General features: G+C 30.6%; 3 protein-coding genes across 3 annotated transcripts; 1 reads left to right on the top strand and 2 right to left on the bottom strand.

Annotated features, from left to right (window-relative positions):
• Nucleotides 1–8,314: 8,314 nt before the first annotated feature.
• Nucleotides 8,315–9,447, top strand: LOC114734529 (FCS-Like Zinc finger 3). Its single transcript, XM_028922143.1, has 2 exons — nucleotides 8,315–8,512; nucleotides 8,790–9,447. The coding sequence occupies exons 1-2, from the start codon at nucleotides 8,355–8,357 to the stop codon at nucleotides 8,959–8,961; spliced, it is 330 nt and encodes a 109-aa protein (XP_028777976.1). The 5' UTR covers nucleotides 8,315–8,354; the 3' UTR covers nucleotides 8,962–9,447.
• Nucleotides 9,448–12,220: 2,773 nt separating this feature from the next.
• Nucleotides 12,221–13,501, bottom strand: LOC114734541 (probable glutathione S-transferase). The gene is made up of 2 exons (XM_028922157.1): nucleotides 13,085–13,501; nucleotides 12,221–12,747 (listed from the first exon to the last, which is right to left on the bottom strand). Exons 1-2 carry the CDS (start codon nucleotides 13,406–13,408, stop codon nucleotides 12,394–12,396), a joined length of 678 nt encoding a protein of 225 aa, XP_028777990.1. The 5' UTR covers nucleotides 13,409–13,501; the 3' UTR covers nucleotides 12,221–12,393.
• Nucleotides 13,502–14,829: 1,328 nt separating this feature from the next.
• On the bottom strand, nucleotides 14,830–18,433 carry LOC114734538 (probable serine/threonine-protein kinase PBL19). The gene is made up of 5 exons (XM_028922153.1): nucleotides 18,191–18,433; nucleotides 17,609–17,987; nucleotides 16,185–16,445; nucleotides 15,787–15,909; nucleotides 14,830–15,585 (listed from the first exon to the last, which is right to left on the bottom strand). The coding sequence occupies exons 2-5, from the start codon at nucleotides 17,954–17,956 to the stop codon at nucleotides 15,028–15,030; spliced, it is 1,290 nt and encodes a 429-aa protein (XP_028777986.1). The 5' UTR covers nucleotides 17,957–17,987; nucleotides 18,191–18,433; the 3' UTR covers nucleotides 14,830–15,027.
• Nucleotides 18,434–25,444: the final 7,011 nt, after the last annotated feature.

Raw genomic sequence — 25,444 nt, forward strand, 5'->3', positions numbered from 1 at the left:
TTGGTCCAGAAGGACCTGAAATTGTGCAAATAAAAGTATGATCCGTGAGTGCAACATATCATCCATGAGTACCACACATTTTTTACCAATTTTCTCATTTTTAATTGATATAACACTTTTCACAAAAAAAAAAAAAGAGTAAAAAGTGCAATTAGTAATAATTGACCTAGTTGTTTGATGTTACTTCTAACCAATTGACAAAAGACAATACACACAACAATTTCCACATCCAACATCACTTTATAAATGTTTCCACTATCTAAAATGCATGTGATGGAACTTTTATATTCATGATAAGCATTGCAAATATTTATTTGCATCAGCGTATATCCATAACTACAATATTTATTTCTTTTTTTCTTCTATTATATGTACTAAAAAATTTACATTTTTTGGAATACAGTGTATCGAATTTTTTTAACTAAAAATTTTGGGAAAAATTAAAAAAAAGTTAAAAAATGACAGAAAAATACCAGTTAAATTTTAAAAAGATAAATAGGTCATGCTAACTATTTTTATAATGGTTTTGACATGTTAAAATCTATTAAAATCTCTTATATATCAATTTAAAATTTAGTAAGTATTTTTTGTCATTTTAAAAAAAAAGTAGTCACCTTGTTTTTTTTTTTTCATTGGGATAATGAAATGGTTAAGATTGTCATTTTTCTTTAATAGAAATGCGTTAAATTACGTATGAGTGTGAAATCAAAACACTTGTTTTTTTCCCATGATTGATAAAATTGACTTATTAGCCTAATCAAATCAAAGTCTTGGACAAATATTTTAACGTTGTTCATACAACAAGGACACATATTTTAACAATAATGCGTACTTTTTGTTATTTGCAAATTATGTTTTCAAAGTAAAATTTTTTGTTATTTGCAAATTAGCTTTTCATTTTATTCCATTTAGTTACTCATTACTTGTATCATCACATTCCTTTAGTCCTAAAAGTATTTCATTTTCAATTTTTCACATATTATCTTTCCTCCATATAAAAGCTTAGCAAAAAAAATTTATATTTTTATATATTTATTGTTTTCAATTAATTTCAACTAGCATTTTATTGTTTCTTATGAAAAGAACCAGGAGAGTAATTACCAAAAATCTCTGCATATAATTTTATGCCACTAATTTCTCTCCTTTTAAATAGAAGGAGGGGGAGGACAAGTCCTAGGTAAAAAATTAAGGAAAGCAGGTGTGGGGAACGGGAAGATGGGGGTGGCACGTGTAATGATTAGATGCAACGTATGGTTTTGGAACGGGCAGCGGAATTGTAACGGGCAGGAAAGAGAGCAGGGCTGACCGCAACCCGCGGGCAGACAGAGAAGGACGGCTGAATAGTAGCGCCAGCGAGGCCATGCATCAGGCGGGTCCCACGCCACACCCTATTGATGCTATTTGTCGTTTTCTCCTTCTCTTGTGGGTCCCACTCCTAGTCAGCTCCGACTTAGCCTTTACCCCCTTCTATCATTCGCTGGGCCCACCTTTGTCTTCTTCTGTTATTCTTTTCTTTTTTTAATAAATTGAAATATTTATTTCTTCGTCTTAAAATTAGATTCATTTTGTGATGGGCTACTATTCCCTCACCGATGTGACATGCGTTCGTATGAAAAGTTCTAATTTTAATTTGATTGCATTTTAATTTAATTGTACTTCAATCTTCCGTTCTTCAATCGATCAATCAATTATTTTTTTAAAAATCAATTTCCCAAGGTTTGTTGGCCAAAAACATATAATGATTATTTTTGAAATATTTCTTACGTTAAATTTTAAGTTAACAAATAAATCCTAAAATTCCAGGCACATATTCTTTTGTAATAAATTATTAATTTTATATTGTTTTAGTTTCCAAAATAATTTTTTAATAAACAAAAACTTTTTATTTGCATAAGTCAATTTTATTGGTAAGATACATTGAACTACGTCTCACTCGGTTAAATTATGGATTATAAAATTTATTCTTTTGGCATATTGTTATGTTATCATTTTTTAATTAAAACATGTTGAAATTACAATTGTTAATGATACTAAACTAAATATGTAATTTCCATTTACAAATATAATAATTTTGCATAAAATCCCTAAACTATATCAAGAGTCAAGGCTTTTTTGTATTATATAAAAATAAATTATTTTTAGGTTTAAAGTAACCATCCCTTGCTAATATATACCTATGCATTAAATGGATTCCGTGCTTAGTCATAAACATCCTTTGAATAGCTCAACAAAGTGAATTGCTTAATAAGATTTCTTTAAAGAATACATAATTTATACGAAAACAATATTATTCAATAAATTATAAAATAATAGGAGCTTACGTGGATGAATGTCAGAAGTTAAAATCAGTTATATTCTTTCCAAGGCTCCCATTTGTGTAAAGCAATTTGGAATACTCTATTTCACCGGTCGAACCTACAAGCCATTAGTATTTAAGTCATTAAATGCTTTTCTTGAAATGCGCCTCACTAATCAAAGCATGAGGGAGAAATAACGGATTAATGAGGAGGAATATTCAACTATTAATTAAAGGTAAATAAGAAGATATTATGTTTTCTTATAAGTTTAACACAACAAAAGTGTATACTTACGTCAAGTTTTTAAATTTATGATGTCATGTTCTCCCATCAAATATGACTGTGTATTCTGAAATATTAGTATTTAATAGCATTTGATTTTAAATTTGCATGAAACAAAAAAAGACACATGATACTATGTAATTAAAAAACTTGACATAATAAATATAAAAAAAACTTAACCTAAGTTTTATCTTTTTATCTTTTTAACTTCTTGTAGGCTTTTAGTTTAATCTTTTGACTTTAGTAAAATACTCAAAAAAAGAACAGAAAACTCCTCCTCATAATAAAAATAGAAAGAATATATAATAGAAAGATACAAAAATCAGAAAATTGTTAAATTTTAAAGCAGAGTCTATAAATTGTAATATTTTTTTAATTTTAGTAAAATATATTAAGAATAATTTATAAATAGAATGAGAGGGAAAGATGAATAGAAGGAATATATAATAAGATTTTTTTAGCAAAATAAATTCTTTTGGTCACTAAAAAAAAAAAATTCTTTTGGTGAAACATTGACATCAGAGCGAAGAAGGAAAAAGAGATGAGTAAGTGATGAGTTGGAGCCGAAAAGGGATGGTGGCAGTCTCTCTTGAATTCATAATCTGATGCGATGGCCGCTGTACCTTTCCTTGTCCCTCCATTAAAGCCCCCCTGACGTGGCCTTTACCTTTTGCCACCAACTACCCTCATTCTCTCTTTTTATTTTTTGGCCAAGTCCCTATACTTTCTCTTAATTAACTTCTTGCCCCCATATGATACACTTTTTATCATCATCATTACAAATAGCTAGGAGGGTTAAATGACTAAAAAGGTTTGTCACAAATTATATATATAACACTTATGTAACCGATGATAATGTGGTATATATAACTTGTGATAATAATATTAGTTTATTAATTAGGAAGTTATCATTGACATTATTATTATATGACTAATTAAGGGTAGTTTTGGAATTTTAATATAATTTTTTAGAAAAAGAAATCTAGTTGCTCTCACATGAGAGTATTAGGTGTTTGCTACATTGCAATGTTTTTTACAATTAAAATATAATATTATACACTTAATAATTTAGGATATTCAACGTTCCTATGAGAATAATTTAAGAGCAAATGTGTCAACGGCTTTTGAGAATTTAAATAGTGTGAGAAGTAATAGCAAATTCCAATATGCACATTGTAAAATAATTATGAGAAAACATGCCCTTAAAATGTAAACATATGTATGGAAGATATAATATATATATATGCATATATTTATAGTTGGTTAATTGAACTTAACTAAACTTAATTTTTTATAATTGAATTTGAAATATGCAAAAAACATAAATCGTCATTGTCAGTAAGATTAAAAACTAAGAATGTAGTATTCAAAATAAAGAAGCAATGTATGATTAACTACAAAATAGGCCTAATCACATGGAAGCTAGCTTAGGTGTCCTAAGAAAAGATGGCAATCAAAAGAAAAAGATTCTTATGTAAATGATTATTATTATGAAGTTTACGGGCACTTTGTCCCAATCAAGACGAACAAACCTTAGCACCTATAATTCTCTCTTCTCTTTTAATATATATTAACAGCTAACAATTCAAACATCTCATTAAGAACATGAGGCAACCAAAATGGACACCTAATTAATGAAGCCTACAAACATTGACAGCATCAAACATCAATATTTAAGATAGAAAATAAACTATACAAGTCAAGCTTACAAAAATCCAACTCAGACATGTTTTTTATTTATTTGTATTTTCAATATAATAAATTAAATATTATGAGATGCCTTTCACATTCTTTTTCTTCATCTACTCTATGGAGACTTAACATAACTTTCATTCAAAAATTATGCTACGAAGGTGTTTACTATAAATTTTTCTTTTTATTTTATACAATTTAAATACATGCATACAAACATGTCAATGCCAGATTTGAGTTTGGGATTTCATCCGAACATAACGGGTAGCTAGCGTTGTCAATGGGACAACTTGCTGTATGGTTAACAATTTACTAATACATGTTCATGTTATGTCTTCCAATTGCACCAAATGCAATAGTGACATATTTCGAAGCATGGATTGGATGATGTGAAACTGATCAATGACATAAGGTGGACCAAAGCGTAGAAAAGATAAATTCTTGTTCTTGGCATTATGATTATATTGAAAACTACTGGACTGCGATTTAGGTGGCGTTATTGCATTGAGTGCAGCAAACAATGAGCCGTGACGACAAGTAATGGATTAAGAAGTATTACCTTAGCTTGATGTGATATTATGATTGTATTGAAAACCCCCACGAATTGTCCTTAATCCAAGTTCATTGGCTATTATATATTTTATATATAATGTATGATTTTAAAGGAAGTATCATTCGAGTGTTGAATGAAGATGCTTTTATAATTATGAAGACTAAGTTTAATAGTTTTATCTTGAGGTTGTTACTTGTAATTAATGACAATTTTAGGAAGTAACTAATAAATTTGAATGAACTTAAGCATAACATTCACTTTGAGTTAAGCCGCAAATTGTGTTCTTGCTTCCATTTTTTTTTTTTTTTTTGCTTTTCTGTCAAAACGATATCTTATTTTTCAACTAAATAGTATTTGTCTAATCCTTTACTTAAAATCGTGCTTCTAGAAAACCCCATAAAGACATTTACTTTATTCATTTACATATCAAGCTTGTTGGAAATTAAAATTTGAATGACACAAAGTTTTGAGTTCTCTTATGCTTATTATTCATCCACCATTATTCTTTTAGGCTTGTTTAAGAGTATCTGTACTGTTTACTTGATTAGCAGCATTTGTTTATTGGTGTGTTATTTATTCTGACAAGTGCATTTAATACTTCACCGAATGGCTACTTTTGATCAGTAGTAACGACTAAATCTTGTATCAATGACTCAGAATACTATAAATAAAAAAATATGGCTCAAGTATAAGACCATAAATTTTTGATCGGTTGAAACTTGGTTACTTTGTCTATTCCATTAACTAATACTATCTCTGGTCCTTAATATAAGACTTTATTTTATTTTTATTTTGATCATAATTATAAGACCTCAATCCATTTTGTCCTCATATTTATATTTTTTCTATAAAGTAGTTCTTCTAATAATGATAGTTCTAATCAATAAACTTGATTAGTAAAGATATTTTAGGAAAGACAACACATATTTATTATAAATAATTAATTTAACTTACTTTTTTAATCTCCTCAAATTACTCTCCCAAACTACCATAGCTCAAGCTTCATCGTGCACATTGTAAACCTAGCATGGTACATTCTAAACATTGTGAGGTTTCTTATTCTTAAGAAATTACAGAGAATCTTAAGGAGATTAAATTGCTCCAAGCATGAAAGTAACCAAGTGTTGATTAAGCTCTTGCTTCTTTTTTTTTTTTTTGCCAAAAATTAAGCTTATGTATTGAGATCTTGTTGTAACCTAGTTGAATTGAATCTAGCTGTTAGCAAATTGAAGATAGTGAAAAGCCTATGTGAGAAATTTGAGGACTAAACATAAACTAAAGTTGTCCATCCACTTGTAATAGAATAAATAGAAGAGCTAGATAACTAATTTTAAAATATTAAAAAAATTAGTTATTTGTAATAAATAGATGTTTTTTTTTAAAATGTCTATATTAATCATATGGCTTAGAATAAAAACTTTTCAACACGTGTAACTGATAACCATGAGAATTGTTTTGAAAAAAAGATAAATATGGGAAGAAAAGAAGATTAAAATCTTATATTTAGAATCAAATTAAACTTCAATTAGTTCTTATATTTAGAATTAACGAGATGTACTATTTGATTTCTCTAACTCTCAATTCTTTCAATACTCAGTTTCTACACATTTTACAATCTGTTTTCATCGCTTTTTATTGTTCTATCAATCTACTAGTCCCAAAAGAAAACCATCATGAAAAGTCTTGCCCCTACAATTTCATGACTTCATTAAAAATTAGATAAATTTTTTCACATTATACACACACACACTACATTCATAGAGATCAATATATGAGAAATGAGCCAGCCAAAAAAAAATATAGTTCCAAAATATGGTTTTTTTAAAGATTTGATTGACACTTGCTTGCGTCGGAAGGCCATGTGGTGTTCATTTTCAAGAAGCGATCGACACGTACGAGTCCTACGACTCAGCGGAGTGAATGATTAAACAGAGCCATGATTGTGATAAGGAAATATAAAGAAAGCCGAAGATTAAGGGGCAGATTACAAATATTAAAATGGGAAAGGGCCAGATGTCAAAAAGAGAATCACAAAAAAGCAGGGACCTTTTGGCAAAAAGAAAAAAAGAAGAAGCGAAGGGGCAATGAACTGAAAGTGTGCGACGAACTGTGTGTGAGATTCGAGAGAGTACCCGCTTTTGTATTTTTAATGAGGCCCCCATCATTTGCACGGCAGCTATCACCTGCGTCGCCAACCATTCATGCTTTCCATGCTCCCAACCAATCACCTCCGCATACCATTTCCATGCAAGACTTTTGTCTCATACAATTATAAATTTAGTACTCTCTCCCTCCTTATTTTAAATAGAGGTATTTTTTTAATATGAATTATTTTTATTCATCAAAATTATTTTTAATTTTTTGTTTCTATTTAAGTATTCATATGAATATCATTATATTTATCATTTGTTCATTCGGGCTCTTATCCTCTTTATATTTACTATTTAGTAATTTGCTAATAATGGTATTTTTAGGGGAAAAAAGGTCACATTTTTTAATATTTTTATTGTTTCTAATTAGTTTTCACCAATTCTTTTAATAATATGACTCATTTAATTTCCTCTTATAAAAAAACAGAGTACTAAGTTGTTTATTGAGATGGTAAGCAATCTCACCCCGTAAAGAAGAGAACACAAATTTAATTTTGAGAAGTGTATTTGTTGAAAATGTTTTAACCTTTACACTCTCGACTAGATAGAGATTAATCACGAACCCAAAATGATTTAAGAACATTTTGACTTATAAAAAAACATATTGAGTATATAAAATCAGTGTACTACCTCCGATCCTTAATATGAGATTCCGTTTGACTTTTATATTGGTCCTAAATATAAGACCCCAATCCATTTTGTCTTTCATATTTACTCAATTTTTTTCAAGATAGTCCTTCTAATAATTATATTTTAACCAACACACTTGATTAGTAAGATATTTTAGGAAAGAACACCTATTCATTAAAATAATTAACTCAACTAAGTTCCTTAATCTCCCCAAATTAGTCAACGGGATCTTATAATTAGGATCGGAGGTAGTATCAAATTTATTAATTAAATATCCATATAATATAAATTTTGAGGAGATCACATTATTCATAATTCATTTACGTAAAACATGAAACCAACAATCTAGTTTATTTAAAAATAGTATTAGAAATTTCATAGTATTTTAAATAATGATTATAATATAACTATTATAAAATTTTAACAAATTCACTCATAGTAATAAGTTTGGTAAAACTTTGATTTTAAAAACAATGTTATTTTTTAAGATTTAACTTATGTTTATTGAAATTTGGGTTTATGTATATAACTCTAGCACATACTACTTAGAAAATATGCAATTTTAAATTATCTCCTAAGTAGCAACCGTCGATTGGGGTGGAGCAGTTATATGGGGATGTGCCTGCATTGCAGTAGATGATAACTTCTCAAGTCCCATCGTGCGTGCGGCCTTTAAATAACTGCCAGCTGCCTCTCTTTTTCCTCCCCGAACTTTCTTGTGCTTGCCCTCCCTCTCTCTTGCCCGCTCCAATGGCAGCCTCTCCCTCATCATCTTCCTCCTCCTCCTCAAGATCCACCATGTTCTACTATGGCGGCTTCGAAGATCACTACGACGAGCCCCACTTTCTCGAAGCTTGCTTCCTCTGCCGGAAACCCCTCGGTTTTAACAGAGACATCTTCATGTACAGGTTTGTTTCTTATCCTCCTCCTGTTTCTGTATTCAGTTTCAGTCCCAACCCAGAAATCTCTGGTATACGGAGACGCAGATTTCTCCTTGTTTGATGTGACTGATTTGATGAATTCTGTAGATTTAGCCTGCAACATGTGGCTTTCGAGAAATTAGTTCTCTGGCTTTTCACATCTGGGTGTATTGATTAGTCTGGAATTTTTCTTTTTTTTTTCACCGATTTGGATGTGTTTGGGATTAAATCTGATGAATATATCTGTGATTTTGGTGATTTACAGGGGGAACACACCGTTTTGTAGCAAAGAGTGCAGACAAGAACAGATAGAAATCGACGAGTCGAAGGAGAAAAGCTGGAAGGTTTCGTCGAAAAGAAGTGTGAGACAATCTGAGTCGAATCAGAACTCCACACCCAGTAAGAGTGTAAGAACTGGAACTGTCGCTGTGGCCTGATTAATTTTCACGGGACGATTGTTAAAAAATAATCCAATTTTGAGGACCAAACCACACAAAAGATGTGTGAAATCTCACGAGGGAGGAGGAAGAGGAAGAAGAAGGAGAACATTAACAATATGATTGTAGAGTCTGAGTAATTGGGCGAATCTTCTTTTGTCTGATCCCTTTTCTCTATGAAGGTTGGGATTCTGAGATAAACATGATGAATCCCAGCAAGGAATTTTGCCTCTTTTGTTTTAATTTTCTGCCTTTTGGTTTCACAGTTTTAAGAAGAAAGGCTGATGATGATGATTGTGTAATTCTTGTATAAGGTCTTTAAGATGTTGCTTTGTTCTGTGAAAAAACTCAAGTGCATGCAATGGAAGTATCAAAGATACTACTATATGTTTGCATCTTCTAAAGCTAAAGATCTGCTTATTCAGTTGTTTACAAGTTAGCTTATTTTCAAGATTTAATGCGAGAAACCAAATTATTCAATCATTATGATTTTGGTGGTTTGTGATGTGAAATCTCTTCAGGCTGTTGTGGTTATATGGCTTCTGGTTGTAAATTTTGTTTTCTAGAACTCAACTATGGGAAGAAAATAGTCAGAATAAAGAGGAAAATAGATCTGAAAGCCGAATTGAAGTTGAAGCTCTTGGTTTTCAGGGAAGACTTCATTGACTTGTGAATCGGATGAGAATGAGTCAATTTTTAAGTTCTTCAATATTAAAGGGTAAAAGTATGATTTATGCCTAAAGTATATGCTTAACCATCTAAGTTCTGATTAAGAATAATCAATTTAGTCTTTTTTAGTTTATAAGGTGTATTTTTAATTCTTTTATTTTAACACGGTTAATCTTGTTAATAGAAAATAATATCTCAACAAATTTAACATGGTGCATTTGTAATTAAATATTGATAAAACATGTTTAAGTTTTAATCATTTAATATAATATTTATTTATATTTTGAAATTAAAATAAACACAAAACCATACTTAAAAGGGTCCCACGTTTAAACCTGAACAGAGTAGTAAAAGTTAGTTGAGTAGTTGTTATTCATTCTAGTACTACTTATAAGTCAGTTTTAAAATTTTTTTTAATTACAATTAAAAAAATCTTAAAACTAATTAACTGTGTATAAAAATTAAATAAATTTTTTTACTTTGTCTATATTAAATACATCCTTAAAAAAAGGTGTTCTACTTTCCAATGTTAACATTAAAAAGGAGTAAAAAAAAAACAATAATTAATACTCTTCCGGTCCTAAATATAAGATCCTTATTCATTATCCTAAATATAAGACCCTTATTCACTATCCTAAATATAAGACCCTTATACACTAGTGTAAGACCCTTATACATTATATTAGTGTATAAGGGTCTTATATTTAGCACCAGAAGAGTATAGTACTTCATAAAGAGAATCACAACACTTCTCTTTTGAATGCCTTTTAGAAGTTGATGTTAATTATTTTTAGTTATCTTCTTCATCACTTCTTATTATAAGATCATTTTATTTAAACCAGTCAAATAAAAAAATAGTTAAAAATAATTAGAAGGATGAAATTTTTTTAGTGAAAATGATAAACAAAATACTTATTGAATTTCAAAATGATAAATTGTTGATTTTGACTTGTCAAAATCATTATAAAAGTAGTTAAAATTATTATAAGAGTAGTCAAAACCATTACAAAAATAGTTAGCATGACTTATTTATTTTTTTAAAATTTAATAAGTATTTTGTATACATTTTCCCGAATATTTAAACAGCATCTCATAGAGAAAGGAGAGTTTAACTTTTCAACTTTGTTTCTTCTGTTTAAGTGGAATTAATGGGGTGTTTGATTAATACAAAAAGTATTTTTAAAAAGTGCGTTCAGGTAACTCGAGATATCTCAGATATAAATTGGCATTGTATTGGCATGGACATACACAGTGGTTGACATTTACTTTGGAAATTTCGACGCAATGTGAAAAGTAAAAATAATAATTATATGAATTTTTTTGAAAAAAATAACTTATATACAATTCTTAGATGAACTTGTTCAAATAACTCTTGATGTTCAATAATAATAATAAAAATTTATTTAGATGGAGTACCACAAATATTATTTTCTCCATTCCTAAATGAAGAAATTAAATAACTAATTTGAAAGTATTAATAGAATTTATTAAATTGGTTAATTATAAAAAAATATGTATTAATTTTTCTAAAATACTCCTTTAATCATTTATATTAGAAATTACCCATATTGATAGAATTTTTATTTGGTATGTGTAATAAAGTCAATAGGAATATTTCAAAAAAAAATTATAAATTTAGAAGACATGTAGAGTTTTTTTATCTAGAAATAAAATAAATCTCACAATTAATTCTTACATTTAGGTCTACATGAAGTATTAATTATTAAAACATTTTTTTATCATGCACAGATATTTTTTTATCAGAGATAATCTTACTCGAAAAGCTCTTAAATACTAAATATAGATATTTCTTCAAATAGAAATTCAAATCTTAGTTTAAGACACATGTATTTCGCTAGTAGCACATTTTCACCTAAGCTATCCATGTGGTTGACATGATGGGTCATGGACGACGACTAGGCCCAGTGAGCATCTTTTAACATTAGTGGGCCCAATCAGAATGTGGGTTTATAAGCCCAATCTTCCATTTATTTCAGCTATTTTTAAATAAAAATACTCTTTATTACATATATAAAAGAATATTTAAGAAATTGTAGGATGTTTTCCTAAGTTTTTAAATATTGTCGTAATAAAAAGTCAGATCTTTTATTATTTCAAGAAACTACTCTGAGTAGGTTGTGATTATTTTAAGAAGCGGTTTCATTTTTTTTTTTCAAAAATGTTTTTAATGATTATAACCCAACGCAAAACAACACATATACTTTTCTACCATCTATAAGTAAAAAATCATTTTAAGATGATCTGAAAATTAATTTTTTTAATTCAAAAAAATGAGTCCTAATTTTTTTTATAAATTTGCAGATTGAAAACTCAAAAGTTTTAAAAATGAAATATAAGAAAGGATGACAAGCAATAAAATTTTATTATGGTATGATAAACCAAACACATAATAAGATATTGCTTTGCAGAAGCAAAGCCCTGCCATGCATATATTATATTTTGGTGCAACAATTGAATATTTAGTAACATTATCATATTGAATTAACAATAAATCTCTTAAATGATTTGTATTTTTACTCGAGTCAACCACCATTGTTTACTATAACAAACAACACTTCATAATTAAGTGACTCAAATTGGATTGTAGATTTTTTTTTTATTCTATACAACTCAAACACGCATACACACAAACATATCAATGCCAAGCTCAAATTTAGGATTTAATCCAAACGTGACAGGTGATATTGTCATTGGAATAACTTATTATTGATAAGTTGGAACGCAAATGACTCCTCTAGTAATCTAGTTTGAAGCAGCAATGCTTTGAAATTGTGCTCTGGCATAGCCAAGAAGATCATCTCTAGGAGGTAAAGCCAGCTTAATAGTTGGGTGATTCAAAATTGCATGACTCCATTTCTGAAGCTTGGGAAATTTCTCACCATTGAACCAATCAAGCCCACCAGCTTCTTGAACTACGGGCAACCAATAAGCCACAAACAAACCAGCAATATCCACAAGCCCAACTGAATCTCCACCGAAGAACTTGCCTTTCAGCTCCTTTTCTAGAACCTCCAAAGCATCCAATGATTCTTCAACACCCTTCTCTCTTTCTTTCTCATTAGGGTTCCAGGCTGCTTTAAATACTCCAGGCATAACCTATACTTACAATGAAATTCGTGTTTAGTGATGTACAATCCTATTATTTACAATTCTAGCATGGTATTGTGCAGAGAGAGATAGACGCATGAAGGTTCATGAATCTGCCATACCTGATAATATATCTATCTTTATTCTCAAATGGCCCTTGCATTATGAGTTATTTATTAGTGTGTTTAAATTGAATGATATATGCATTCCAACATCAGTGGGGACACTTTGAAAAATATTTCAGTATAAACCTTAATCCTATTATAATTGAGACGTAGAATGAAGTAATTCATATTCAGATGAATTTTTTTGAAACAGATATGCTTCAAAGATGATGTAAAATTACCTTGTCATCGATGAACTTAGCCCAGAAACGAGCCAAGGCTCTGTGATGAGGATCAGAAGGCAAGAAGGGATCATGACCTTTATTCCAAGTCTCATCGATGTATTCAACAATCACAAGCGACTCACACACAGATTTCTCATTGTGAATAAGCACAGGAACCAACTTGTGAACTGGGTTGTACTTAAGAAGAAGATCGCTTTTCTTGCCCACAGATTCATGAACATATTCAAATTCCACTCCCTTCAGTTTCAGAGCAATCTCTGCTCGACTCACAAATGGGCTTCCTACGATTCCCAACAGCTTCACCTCTTCCTTTCCAGCCATGGCGGCGTCGACGCTCCTTTCACCGACCGGAGACTTGAAGGTATATATGAAGATATGTGTGTGATGACTTTTGGTCTTTGAATTTGTGGTTCGGTTTCTTCTATAGACACACAAGGGAAGTGATATATATATCTGTGGGTGGATGAACCAGACAACAAGTTGTATGTTTTTTAAGGATACGAGGAATTTAAAATCATTATCTTTTCTTGATGGGGAAGGACAGATGCAAGAGATGACATCTCCAATAAGTTAATTTAAGTGTGTTGGTCAACTCTCTGTCTTTCTTCTTTTTTTTTGGGGGGAAGTACAAGAAAATACAAACAAACTAACTTAGACTGACTCTCCGAATGCTTCCCTGTTCAATACTATCCTGATGCAGGGTCTCAAGGGCTTCTATTGGGGGATTTGTCCATATTATTCTTCGTTGTTCCTGGTTCAATCCCATTTTTGCTAATCGATCCGCCACTCCATTAGCTTCTCTGAAGACATGCTTGATTTTTACTGTCCATTCTCTCTTGAGTAGTTCCTGTGTCTCTGATATCAGTTCAGGTTGCACCTCATTCAGTGAAACTTTGAGGATTTCATCCGCCACTGCTTTCGCGTCACTCTCTACCTGTACTTGTCTGAACCCCATATCCCAACATAGTGTAAGTCCTTCATAGATTCCCCATCTTTCAGCCTCGCTTGCAAGGCAATTGCTTGGGCATATGGAAAAACCTCTAAGCCATTCACCCGTGTCCCCCTGAATTGCTCCACCACAGGTTGCCCTTCCATCATTCTGTTGGGCTCCATCGGTGTTTAGTTTACCCCAGCCCCTTTCAGGCAGTATCCAATTAACCTCTATCAACTCTTTTCTTTCATTTTCACGCCATATTGTTTGTTCCTTTGCATTATAATGGCGTTAAGTACTCCTTTAGAATGTCTTTTGCATTCCATGACATTTGGAGATTCTCATCATGTAGAAGACGCTTCCTCCATCTCCATATATGCCAGCAAACTACTGCAAATTGATCTTTCCATTGTGTCTCATCGTCTAGCGTCCATGGTTCATGTAAGTTCTGTTCCATCCAGTCTTCCTTGTTGCTTCCAAAAAATTCCATTCTTTTTACAGCAGGAATTATGCATCTCCAGATTATTGGCGCATAAGGACAATCTCTCAGTGCGTGTAGTTGCATGTGTTGGTCAACTCTTCATATGTGTTTGGCAAACTTTGTTTAAAAGGTATCAAATCCGGTCAATCTAACTACCACTAATCGAACCCATGTTTCTTTGTTTGTTCTTTCATTCCTTTTTCAAATCGATTTGTGTTATGAGTCCTGTATCGAAGAGACTCTCTCTCCTAGCAAATTAGTCTTTTAGAATTGGGATTTTCCTTTGGATTCGTGTTAATACTAATTTGTTAAGGTAAAAGGTGAGTTGGATATTACAACGATGGTATTCCTGCCTAATATTGAGTAGAATGCTGCAAAATACAGAACATGCCATGTGACAGGTAAAGCAGTACTGTACATAGTGCTGATACATAATTTGTTGATTTGTTTCAAAATTGAGATATTATTATCTAATAACAAATATCATATAGATACAGTTTTTGTGCTTGGTTCATAATATTGATAGAACTAAGAACCAGCTTTGGCCTTTTGTAGGATCAAAAATCTTCGTCCTATAGCAGTCTCCACATGCTCACCAAGTTTTGCAAGATGATCCATCCTCCTTTGCCACAACTTTGAAGGGTTTGGTTGATTTAGCTTTTTTTCTTTATCAGGAAAATCGTCATTTTCCAACAGGTTAATATCTTTCTCATCAGGATTACCTTCATCTGAATTTATGATGATTATTTGCTTCAACCTCTCCACCACCTGACTCATCTTTGGTCGATCTTTAGCACTTTTACTCAGACAATCATCTGCAAGCTTGGCGATATTTCGCGCTCCGTTTATGGAATATTGGCCTTCAACTCTTGGATCAATTATCAAGCTGAAGCTTCTTCTGTTAGTAGGGTGCTGTTTCACCCACTCCAAAAGCTTCTGTTCCGTCTTTGGCCGGTTTCGATCCAGTGATCGCCTGCCAGTAAGAATTTCATAGAGAACCACACCAAAACTCCATACATCACTCTTTGTAGTGAGATGCCCTGTCTCAATGTAATCTGGAGCAGCATAGCCATATGTTCCCATCACCTGATACATACACGAAAGTAAGTAACTGATTTTCCCATGTTGGTTATGAACAATGACACATCAAACATAGAAATTGTTGATTGTTCTTCCATTTTACAAACATCCAATAAAATGGCTTCATCTAAAGATAAGTAATTTACGAGATAAATTACAAAGTATAATTTTCCCTCTCAAAGCAAATATAAAGCACATAACACTTACTGCAGTTGAAACATGAGTATGCCCAGCTATTGGCCCCTCCCTAGCAAGTCCAAAATCAGAAAGTTTTGGCCTAAAATTTTCGTCCAGTAACACATTTGAGGTTTTAAAATCTCTATATATCACCTGCAGAATATGCGCACAAAATGTCAAGAGGGATAGCTAAAATGCAGAGCTTGGAATAATAAGTAAGAACCAATGAATAAGTAGGACGGTATCATTCATATTATGTGTCATCTGAATTATTGTAATAGCAATACTAAATTTTTTATCTTGATGGACCCCACAGGATTAAGGATATTCTAGAAGAAATAAGCATTGGTTAGAGTGCTTCCACAGGTTTAGTTAGGTAAGGGTCACTAGAGTTACTTTATTTATGACGATATAGCTATAATATGAACCTGAACTTCTAATTCTTCATGGAGATATGCCAACCCTCGAGCTGCTCCAAGTGCTATTTCAAGTCTTGTTTTCCAAGGAAGAGGATCATATGCCTTGTGGAAAAGATGATATTCCAAGCTTTTATTCGGCATGTATTCATATACAAGTAGTCTCTGGATCCCTCTTTCAGTATCCACAGCACAATATCCAATTAGTTTGACAAGATTTGGGTGCTCCACAACGCCGAGAAACTGAACTTCAGCTAACCATTGCTTATGACCCTACATAACAAAACAAAATCCTGACATATCCATAAAAGGAAAAAGGAGAAGTTCATAATGGACACTATATCTCTCTCTTGTGCTTTTATCTATCCCAACAAAATATAAGAGCTATGCAAATTTAGTGTTGACAGAAATTTTGGATTTCACAGCAAAACAGATTGGCGAAAGAACAGTTCCATTGCATTCTTGTGAAGGCTGATATCAAGGGTATTTTGAAGAACGATACTGACATTGTAGATGAGTGATGACTGCTAGCTCATGTCTGATCATTGAGCCAAAAATTGCAGGAAATTATTACAGAGAAATTTAACGCAGTTGAGATTTCAAGAGAGTATGCTTATATCCATGGATGTGCTGTCTATTACATAATTAAATCAAACTTGATAGGTATACATTCAGTAGAAGACAAAGTAAATCCTATAAGACAGTATTATAATTCTCACATTTTGGACAACAAAAGCGAGCAGTTTCTACTATCAAGCAAAACTAAGTTAAAAATCTATCCGACTTTGGTAAAGCCTTCGAGACGCCTGTATGTCATCTCCTTACAACAGAACATTCAGTTAAAGCTAAATAAGCCAGTAAGAAACATAGGCTATAAATGCAGCAGGACAAAGGGTGAAAATAGAGTGCCTAGATGCCTACTGTCATTTTAATCTAAAGTCACCTAAAATCAGACTAAGATGAGGTAGCATCAACCATTGCTTCTGAACCTAATACTTAAGGCAAAATTATACAGTCAAACTTCGGCAAGAATGAAATTTTCTTCTAACGAGAATGACCACCAGACAATAATCCTTTCAGTTTACATGCAGGCCCCACGTGATCAATTCCAGTGAGAAGAGAGATCCGGATAAGATCTGACTCATTGGGACCACTAGGACAAGAGAACCCAAGATCTAGATCCCTCCATTGTTCAAGTGAAAAGAGAGACGCAAATTTGATGGGAAAGACCCACAATCATTGATAGGGGGACTCCGCCACTATTTCTATCTCTCTTTTCTTAATTCTTAATCTCTGTTGAACAATTGAGAGAATCCAAATCTGTTGAAACCTTACCTCTATCTCTTTCCTCACTGTAACATTTCAGAGGATAAACTCCTTGAAGCATTCTCTAACAGGAAGCTTCAGAGGGGCTTTCCAGATCTAAAGTGTCGTACCTGGAATCCATCAGGTTCGAGCCTTTTGATGGCAACCGAAATAAACTCCTTATTATTCCCACCAGGGGCCTGGATTGAACCTTTAAATACACTCCCAAACCCACCCTGACCAATCTTCAAAAGCCTACTGAAATTATTTGTAGCTCGCTGGAGTTCAGCGAAGGAGAAAACACGCAAATTGTGAGCCTTCTCTTCATACAATTCTGGAATCCCGCGTGGTGAGGGTGATGCGGACAAAGATTCGGTAATTCTATTGACCTCGGAGTTTCGGGACTTCAATTCTTCTTTGAGCTCAGGTTTTGATGACCTTCGTCTTATGCGTCTGGTGAAGCAGTGAAAGCAATACATTGCAATAATCAGCTACAAAGCCCTGATCAACCTGCAAATAATATAAAGAAAAATCGCCAGAACAGTGAGAATACAGAAACAGCCTCGGTCGCTTCTCCCTGAATAAAGGAAAAAGACATTTCATCCCTTTCCTATTCTGAAATTTTGTTTCGTGTTAATCCATACAGCACGAGCTTTTGCAATTTTCAAACATTGACATGATACAAAACATCTCCGCAGAGATCAGAGTGTTACCTGAAGAAAATGAAGACCAACATGACAAGTTTGATAACTAGGAAACAACGAAGCAAAGAAACCCAGATGAATAAAAGAAGCAAAAGAGTTGAAGAAGGCAAAGCAGAGAGAAGATTGAGTGTAAAACGTAAAGTGAACAAAGATTTTGGCCAAGCACAAAAAACACGGAAGGAAAAGCAACAGGGGTAAAGAGATGCAGTTGGAGAACTCAACGACACGCAAATAGAGGCAGGTGATAAAGAAGGTCACGGATTTTGTATTTCTGTATTTTCAGTTTGACTTGGCCTCTCATTGTCGGTTTCTCCATAATAAATGCAAATAAATACTTTGTCATCATTTCGTCAACAATAATATAAAAATTCTTTGTATAAAAAAATATATACTCCTCCTGTCTTTAATATAAGACTCATTTAACTAATTTGATTAGATTAAAGAAGTTAGATAAGTTGGTTAATTTTAAAAAAAGTGACATTTTTCTTAAAACACCATAATCATCTTTCTTAATACCCTATATCTCTCTTCTATTTGATTATGGTTGAGGGAGTATCCATAGGGGTAATTTAGAGAAATTTGATAAATATGAGAAATGGGTCTTATATTTAAGACCAAAACTAACTCAACAATTGGGTCCTATATTAAGGACCGGAGGAGTATATAAATTCTAAAATAAATGCTAATTAACATGTTTTGAAAAAAAAAATGAAGACTCTGTTTTCTTTTGCTAGGAATAACTACAATTGAGACCTTTTTCTCTTGCATTTTATCGTGCATCTGTTATTTTATTATATGGATAGATGTTGTGACGTTTTGGTCCAATAGCACTAAGTATCTTCTTAAACTTTTTCTAAAATATGATGTTGCAAGATCAGTTGTCTATGAATATGAAAAGTGTAAGTTTCAGTCTATTAATTGATAGACATTTTTATTAAATAATCTACGTCTTTTTATTAATTAAAAGAAGAGATGTACAAAACATTCATCCTACTAAGCTAAAACTAGGTTTTGCACCCATGCAGTAAACAAAATGTTCCTTAATAAGCTATTAGGGTAAATAGATATTGCTATATTGTATGATGTTGCAATATTTAGAGAAATCGAAATTGATTGATTTAAATAAATCAACAAGTAACATGGATGGTATAGGTATGCATATTTGAGTGTTTTTGCCAAAATATATGCATTATCTATCATATATAGCTACTATTTTGAGTATTCTGGTGAAATGAGTACTCCTTTTGATATATAATATAGGAAGTTTTCTAGAAAAAAAATTATGATCCAAAATATAAGAAATTATCAGAATAATTAATGATATTTTTCACTTTTGCTCTTGCTAATTAGAAAAGGGAGTTTTAAACGGAGGAGATAGGAGAAATTACAAAATAATTTTATTGCTTTCCAATCACATTTTTCAAGGATAAAATAGAAAAAATTTATTATTGTAAAATATATTAAATGACTAAGTACTTAACTACTATTCATTTATGCGTGAAAAATTTAATCAATTCCTTATTTTATGAATTAGAAAGAATATTCAATGAAGGAAACATAATAGGTGAGGTTTTTATATAAAGGGAAAAAAAATGCTCAAAAGAGTCTTGTAATCCAGATTGAAGGGAATAGTAGGGGCCCATAGGGAATCCTTTGACTTTGAAATTAAGACTTTGACTTTGATACTTTAGCATTTATTTCGTTTGATGTTGGTAAGGCCAAATAAATGCGGCTTACGCTGACTTTACTTTAGTGGCTACCCGTTTCATCATTTCAAGCAGTTAACCAAATCCAATCTATTACTCCCTTTGTCTCGGGATATAAAAACATCCAGGTCAAAATGTTAATTAAATTTAATTAAAAATAATAAAATGTACAATATATATTTTAAATTATACCATTATTTATAAAGAGAGTGTATGAGAGATTATGAGTAAAAATTTGTTAAAAAAATGATAGATGACATATATTTAATGGAAGGAACAGTAGAAAGACAAGTTTAAAATTTCAAAGAAAGAGAATTTATTTATTATATTTAGGAGAAAGCTTATTTCTTATAAAAAGAAACTTGAGGGAGTACTTCTTATAAAAAGAAACGGTTACTTGATCATCCTTTTTCACAAGAAGCATTTGACGGATCAAAAAATTGGTTAAAAATAATAAATATGTAAATAGTGCCCTTATTTAAGGAGAAGAAAGAAAGAGAGAACAAGGAAATGAATGAACAGTGCGTCAGGAAATGAGATAATCCATATATTGAGTATCAAAATAAATAATTAATGTGGGCAAAATAAAAAACTATTCAGAAAAATTTAAGATATCTTATAAATAGGAATAAGATAAAGATAGTAATTGTTTAATACAAAAGGCACAGAAGGAGTAATAAGGTAATTGACTTACTTCCTACATTTTTTTAATAAGAGAGATTTGATCAACTTGCGCTAGTAAAAAAGTTGATTAAAATTTGTTAAAAATAAAAAATATATAAACAAACTAAAAGATGTAATTTTTTCTGAAAAATGCTATTTTTTTATGGGACATTAAGAGTATAAAATAGAAAATAAGAAAATTATTAGAATAAAAAATGGTGAAAAAAAGGGAATATGCCATGGACAGAGAGTATGAGTAAAGAAGGGAATTATACTTCGAGAGTTGTGTGATAATAAATATATTAATATTAAAATAAGTAATTAAATAAGAATAAAATAAAAAATTTGAGGCATGTTCTAAATATCTCTTATAAATAGCAACAAATCATAACTAATATTTTTTTTGCCAACATATGTAATACTTATTTTCTTATAAAAAAACGAAAGGAGGGAGCATTATATAGTTAATATGAACAAATTACCTATAAGTTTCTGGTATGAAAATTAAATATAAGTACATTTCCCAAATTTCATTTAATACTCTACTAATAATTGTCAAAAATTGTCAAAAGATTTAATACTTACAATCAAACTTTTATATTTACAAGTCGAATTATGTCATTTATAATTTAAACTTGAAAATATTTAATTCTTTGAGACCTGTTAGTATTAACAAAATTTGAAAGACCTATATGCACTTAATTTTTTTTTTCACCTAGAATGTATGGTTAATTTTCCCCATTAATTTTTTGAATGTAGGGAAAATCATGAATAAGTCCACAAATAAGTCCATATGAATTTGTGAAGGCATACTCTTAAATCCCTTTAGATTAGTCGTAATTAATCTTTCTTATGAAATGATACAAATACCCTTATTAGATCCACACTTTTGACGAGCGTTGAATTGAGGGGAAAAAAAATTTAAGGAACCATTTAATTTTTATGGAAAAAAATTAATGGAAAAAAAATTGACATATTGTTCATAAGATTAAAGAAAGCGACTTGAGTGAACCTAAAAAAAAAACCAGGAAAAAAAAAAGAATATCATGTTAGACGAGTCAACGTTTCACATGTCATATTCTGAAATATTTTTTCTGTCCGTTTTCATGTTTGGCAGTTTATTATACTATCTATATATATATATATATTCATTATTATTATTTTTATTATTAACTTAAGAATTCTGGTTTGATTGTCTCATTTTGAATTATGCCTTTGTTTTTACATGCAAAAGAAGGGTAAACTTATCCAATTTTGTTTTACTAAATTAGAATATCATGTGGCTGATCCGCTTAGAATTTTGGGGCCCTAGCTAAGTCACTTTGTCCCAAATGGAAGATAAGGAAGTGGAGGATTCAAATGGGTCATGCCTAACTTATTTCAAAGAATTAGTAATTAGATAAGACTCTTTATATATCTAGTCTTATTTATAAGATATTTTTAACATGTTTTATGGAAATTAAAAAAATATTAAACTCTATTAATTTTATATTAAAATTTATTAAATTTCAACTCTTTTACTGGTTAATAAATTATATATATTAAGAAAATAACAATAAATTAATGACAAAATTATATACTCATGTAATAAATAAATTTAATGAAAATTAGATAAGTAGTCATATGATCACATGAAGTCAACCAAATTACATATATATATATATATATATATTAATTGTCACGGATTTGGTTTGACAATATATTTATTTGAGATTCTGTTTTAGGTGGTTGCGGCTACGCTCATCCTATATTAAAGTTAAATCGACAAAGACATTCTAGAAGTTCAATACGTAAACATGGAATTTAATAAATGATTATCATTGACGACGGAATAAAATTTAAGCATTATCAATATTAACATTAAAAAAACCTTTAATCTCAAACATAATTAGGAGGAATAACTTTTTTGCGAACAATAATTAAGAGGAATAACTGATTCTATTAAATTTTGTAAAACAATCATTTGTTTATGTACATGAGGTTAGAGGGAGTATTCCTTCCATTTTATACTCCCTCTGTTCCTTATTATAAGAGACAAATAACCGATTTACGTTAATAAAAAAAACAGTTAAAATTAGTTAAGAACAATCAATGTATAAAAAGTATAATTTTTTTTCCAAAACTGTCCTCATTAATAAGGAGAGAGAGCATGAGAGAGAACAATTAAATTATTAAAAGAAAGAGAAGTGGAAGGGAGAGAGAGTGTGAGTTGGAGACAATAAATATGGGTAAAATAGGAAATCAACAAAAAAAAGTAGAGACAACTTTTAAGTGTCTTTTATATATAGGAACATGCCATAAGCATCAAATGTCTCTTATAATAAGGAACGGAGGGAGTATTATTTATTCCTCTGGCCATATTTATAAGTCATTTATAATATATTTCATACAGATCAAGAAAAGCCTTAAGCTTTATTAACTCATATTTAAAATCAAACAACTTTCTAATTTTATCCGTATTTAATATATGTTGTATCTCATGTAAACAAAGTCAACACAATAATAAATAAATAATAAAATTGTATATCTATACAAAAAGTTCTTTCAGTAGCATATAAATAGGATCAAAAAAATATTTTTTCTATTTGCCTTATAAATAGGACAAGAAGAATATTATAGAAACAATTTTACAAAGATCAAGAAAATCACTGAATAACACCAGATTTTGTAAAATTAATCGACTACTTTCCTAATGTGTCTTTAGTTTTTTTTAAAAAAAAGATAAATATTATTCCTAATTTAATGCACTCTTGAAATCTAAAATTAACATGAACAAGGTAAAATAAAAAATAAAAATTTTAACATATTTTTGGAACCGAAGACTGACAAACATTATACATAAAAAACAGCAATTTTATCACAGATAATATGAAATGAGGAGGGAGAACATGGGTGATGACGTAGCAACATTTAATGATGAAACATTTAAATAATTCATCTAACATTTTATGATCAATTGTGTATATATATAGAATCACTCAATAAAATTTGGAGAATCAGATGTTCAACTATATTCAAGGTCAAGCATATTCCTCCTCGTACCATAGATATTTGTGAAACACATAACATATAATATTAAGGAAGATTTCAAAAAATAATAATAATAATACGGATGAATTTTTTCGATATACATTGATTTTTTTTTTAAAAAAAAGATATTTTTCTGCTAAAAACAATCTTATTCGAGATTATGTAGATACACACAAACCTTTAATTAGAACTTCGAGTTCTAGGTGCTTGTTAATTGGCATATTCAGTTAAAAGATTGACCAATTTCAAATTTTCAATAAAGGAATTATGATTAACGGGGAAATTAATACATGAAATTTTTTAGTTTTTTAAAAAATCCAACACTCTTCTTTGTTTTTTTTTTTTTGTTTTTACCGACCAACATTCATTAATTTTATTGAAAGAAGCCATATGACCTTTTAAGGATGAAGTCCTTTGGGTTTGCATCCATATAATTACAACTGTCTCTGCAAGATATATTTCTGAAAAATAATGATTAGAATGTTGAATGTTTTTTAACTCAACCCAATCTAACTTCAGGTACCAAATGGTAATTTGATGGAAAAAACAAAGAAAACAAAAAGAAAGAAAACAATAAAAAATAATCTTGTCCTAAGCCGCGAGGTGCATTCTTTAGTATTCCTAGAGAAAACGCTTGCTCCCCTTCTCAAGTTCACCCAACACATTACAAAGCAAAAAGCCTCCGTATGGTTTTTCATGGCCGATCTATTTCGTTTATCTCATAGTTTCCGCAAACAAAACTAAGTATCAGTTTGAATCAGTTCATTCTAAATAAATACATGAAAATAATTTTGTCTTATAAAATATGAAAGTAATTATTGTAATAAAATCAAACAGGCACTAATCATCTGGAATATATATATATATTCCTCCGGTTATTAATATACAACCTGATTAACTAATTTGATTAGATTAAGGAAGTTAGATAAGTTAATTAATTATAAGAAATATGACATATTTTTCTGAAAAAACTATAATTATCTTCTTTAATATCCTTCCTCCCTCTTTTACTTGATTATGGTTGAGAGAGTATCAATAGATGTAATTTAGGAAGAACTGATAAATATGAGAAATATATCTTATATTTAGGATCAAAATCAACTCAGTAATTGGGACTGGAGGGGTTTATAATATAATGCATTGGAGAAGGACCAGTTCTAGGGAAGCTCGAGTAGGTTTCCAAACATGGCTAACTTACTACACAACATCAATTTTTATGTAATGGCTATATATAAATCTTTTTGAGCTAAGACATCATTGATAAAAATCAAACGGGCACTAAACCCCCTTTGATATCAAGTTTTTCCCTTCTTAGTATGCATTTTTTTTAAGTTAAACCATTGGTATCTAGCGTAATCTAGATACTCCTCCGGTCCTTAATATAAGACCCATTTAACTAATTTGATTAGATTAAGAAAGTTAGGTAAGTTAGTTAATTATAAGAAATATGACACGTTTTTCCTAAAATACCATAATCATATTTCTTAATACCTCATCTTTCTCTTCTACTTGATTATGATTGAAAGGGTATTCATAGGGGTAATTTAGAGATAATTGATAAATATGAGAAATGGGTCTTATATTTAGAACCAAAACCAACTCACCAATTGAGTCCTATATTAAGGACCGGAGGAGTACTAGGTTTCTGTGACCCAGTATTTTTATTTGCACAACTGACTAGTCCAGTCGGGATGCGAGCGCAATGCATAGTCAAACTTCTCTTAATAAGTATGGTTTTTAAAATTTAAACGTGTCTTCTCTTCCTTACAGATTGACGTTGCTACCTTCTCAGCTAACCACTTGTTGGTTCTTAGTATATATTTTGAGTGTGTATGGTTATGTAGATGTATAGATAACCTTTTTT

This window comes from Neltuma alba, unplaced genomic scaffold (genome assembly GCF_004799145.2).
Source record: "Neltuma alba isolate B1F8T4 unplaced genomic scaffold, ASM479914v2 tig00013108_pilon, whole genome shotgun sequence".
NCBI classification, from domain to species: Eukaryota; Viridiplantae; Streptophyta; class Magnoliopsida; order Fabales; family Fabaceae; genus Neltuma; species Neltuma alba.

Coding starts and splice junctions, on each gene's coding strand:
- LOC114734538 (XM_028922153.1), bottom strand. CDS start 17,956: ATGTATTGCTTTCACTGCTTCACCAGACGCATAAGACGAAGGTCATCA. Junction 16,446..17,608: donor TCGAACCTGATGGATTCCAG/GTACGACACTTT, acceptor TTTGTTATGTAG/GGTCATAAGCAATGGTTAGC. Junction 15,910..16,184: donor ATGAAGAATTAGAAGTTCAG/GTTCATATTATA, acceptor CATATTCTGCAG/GTGATATATAGAGATTTTAA.
- LOC114734529 (XM_028922143.1), top strand. CDS start 8,355: ATGGCAGCCTCTCCCTCATCATCTTCCTCCTCCTCCTCAAGATCCACC. Junction 8,513..8,789: donor AGAGACATCTTCATGTACAG/GTTTGTTTCTTA, acceptor GGTGATTTACAG/GGGGAACACACCGTTTTGTA.
- LOC114734541 (XM_028922157.1), bottom strand. CDS start 13,408: ATGGCTGGAAAGGAAGAGGTGAAGCTGTTGGGAATCGTAGGAAGCCCA. Junction 12,748..13,084: donor CTAAGTTCATCGATGACAAG/GTAATTTTACAT, acceptor TTGTAAGTATAG/GTTATGCCTGGAGTATTTAA.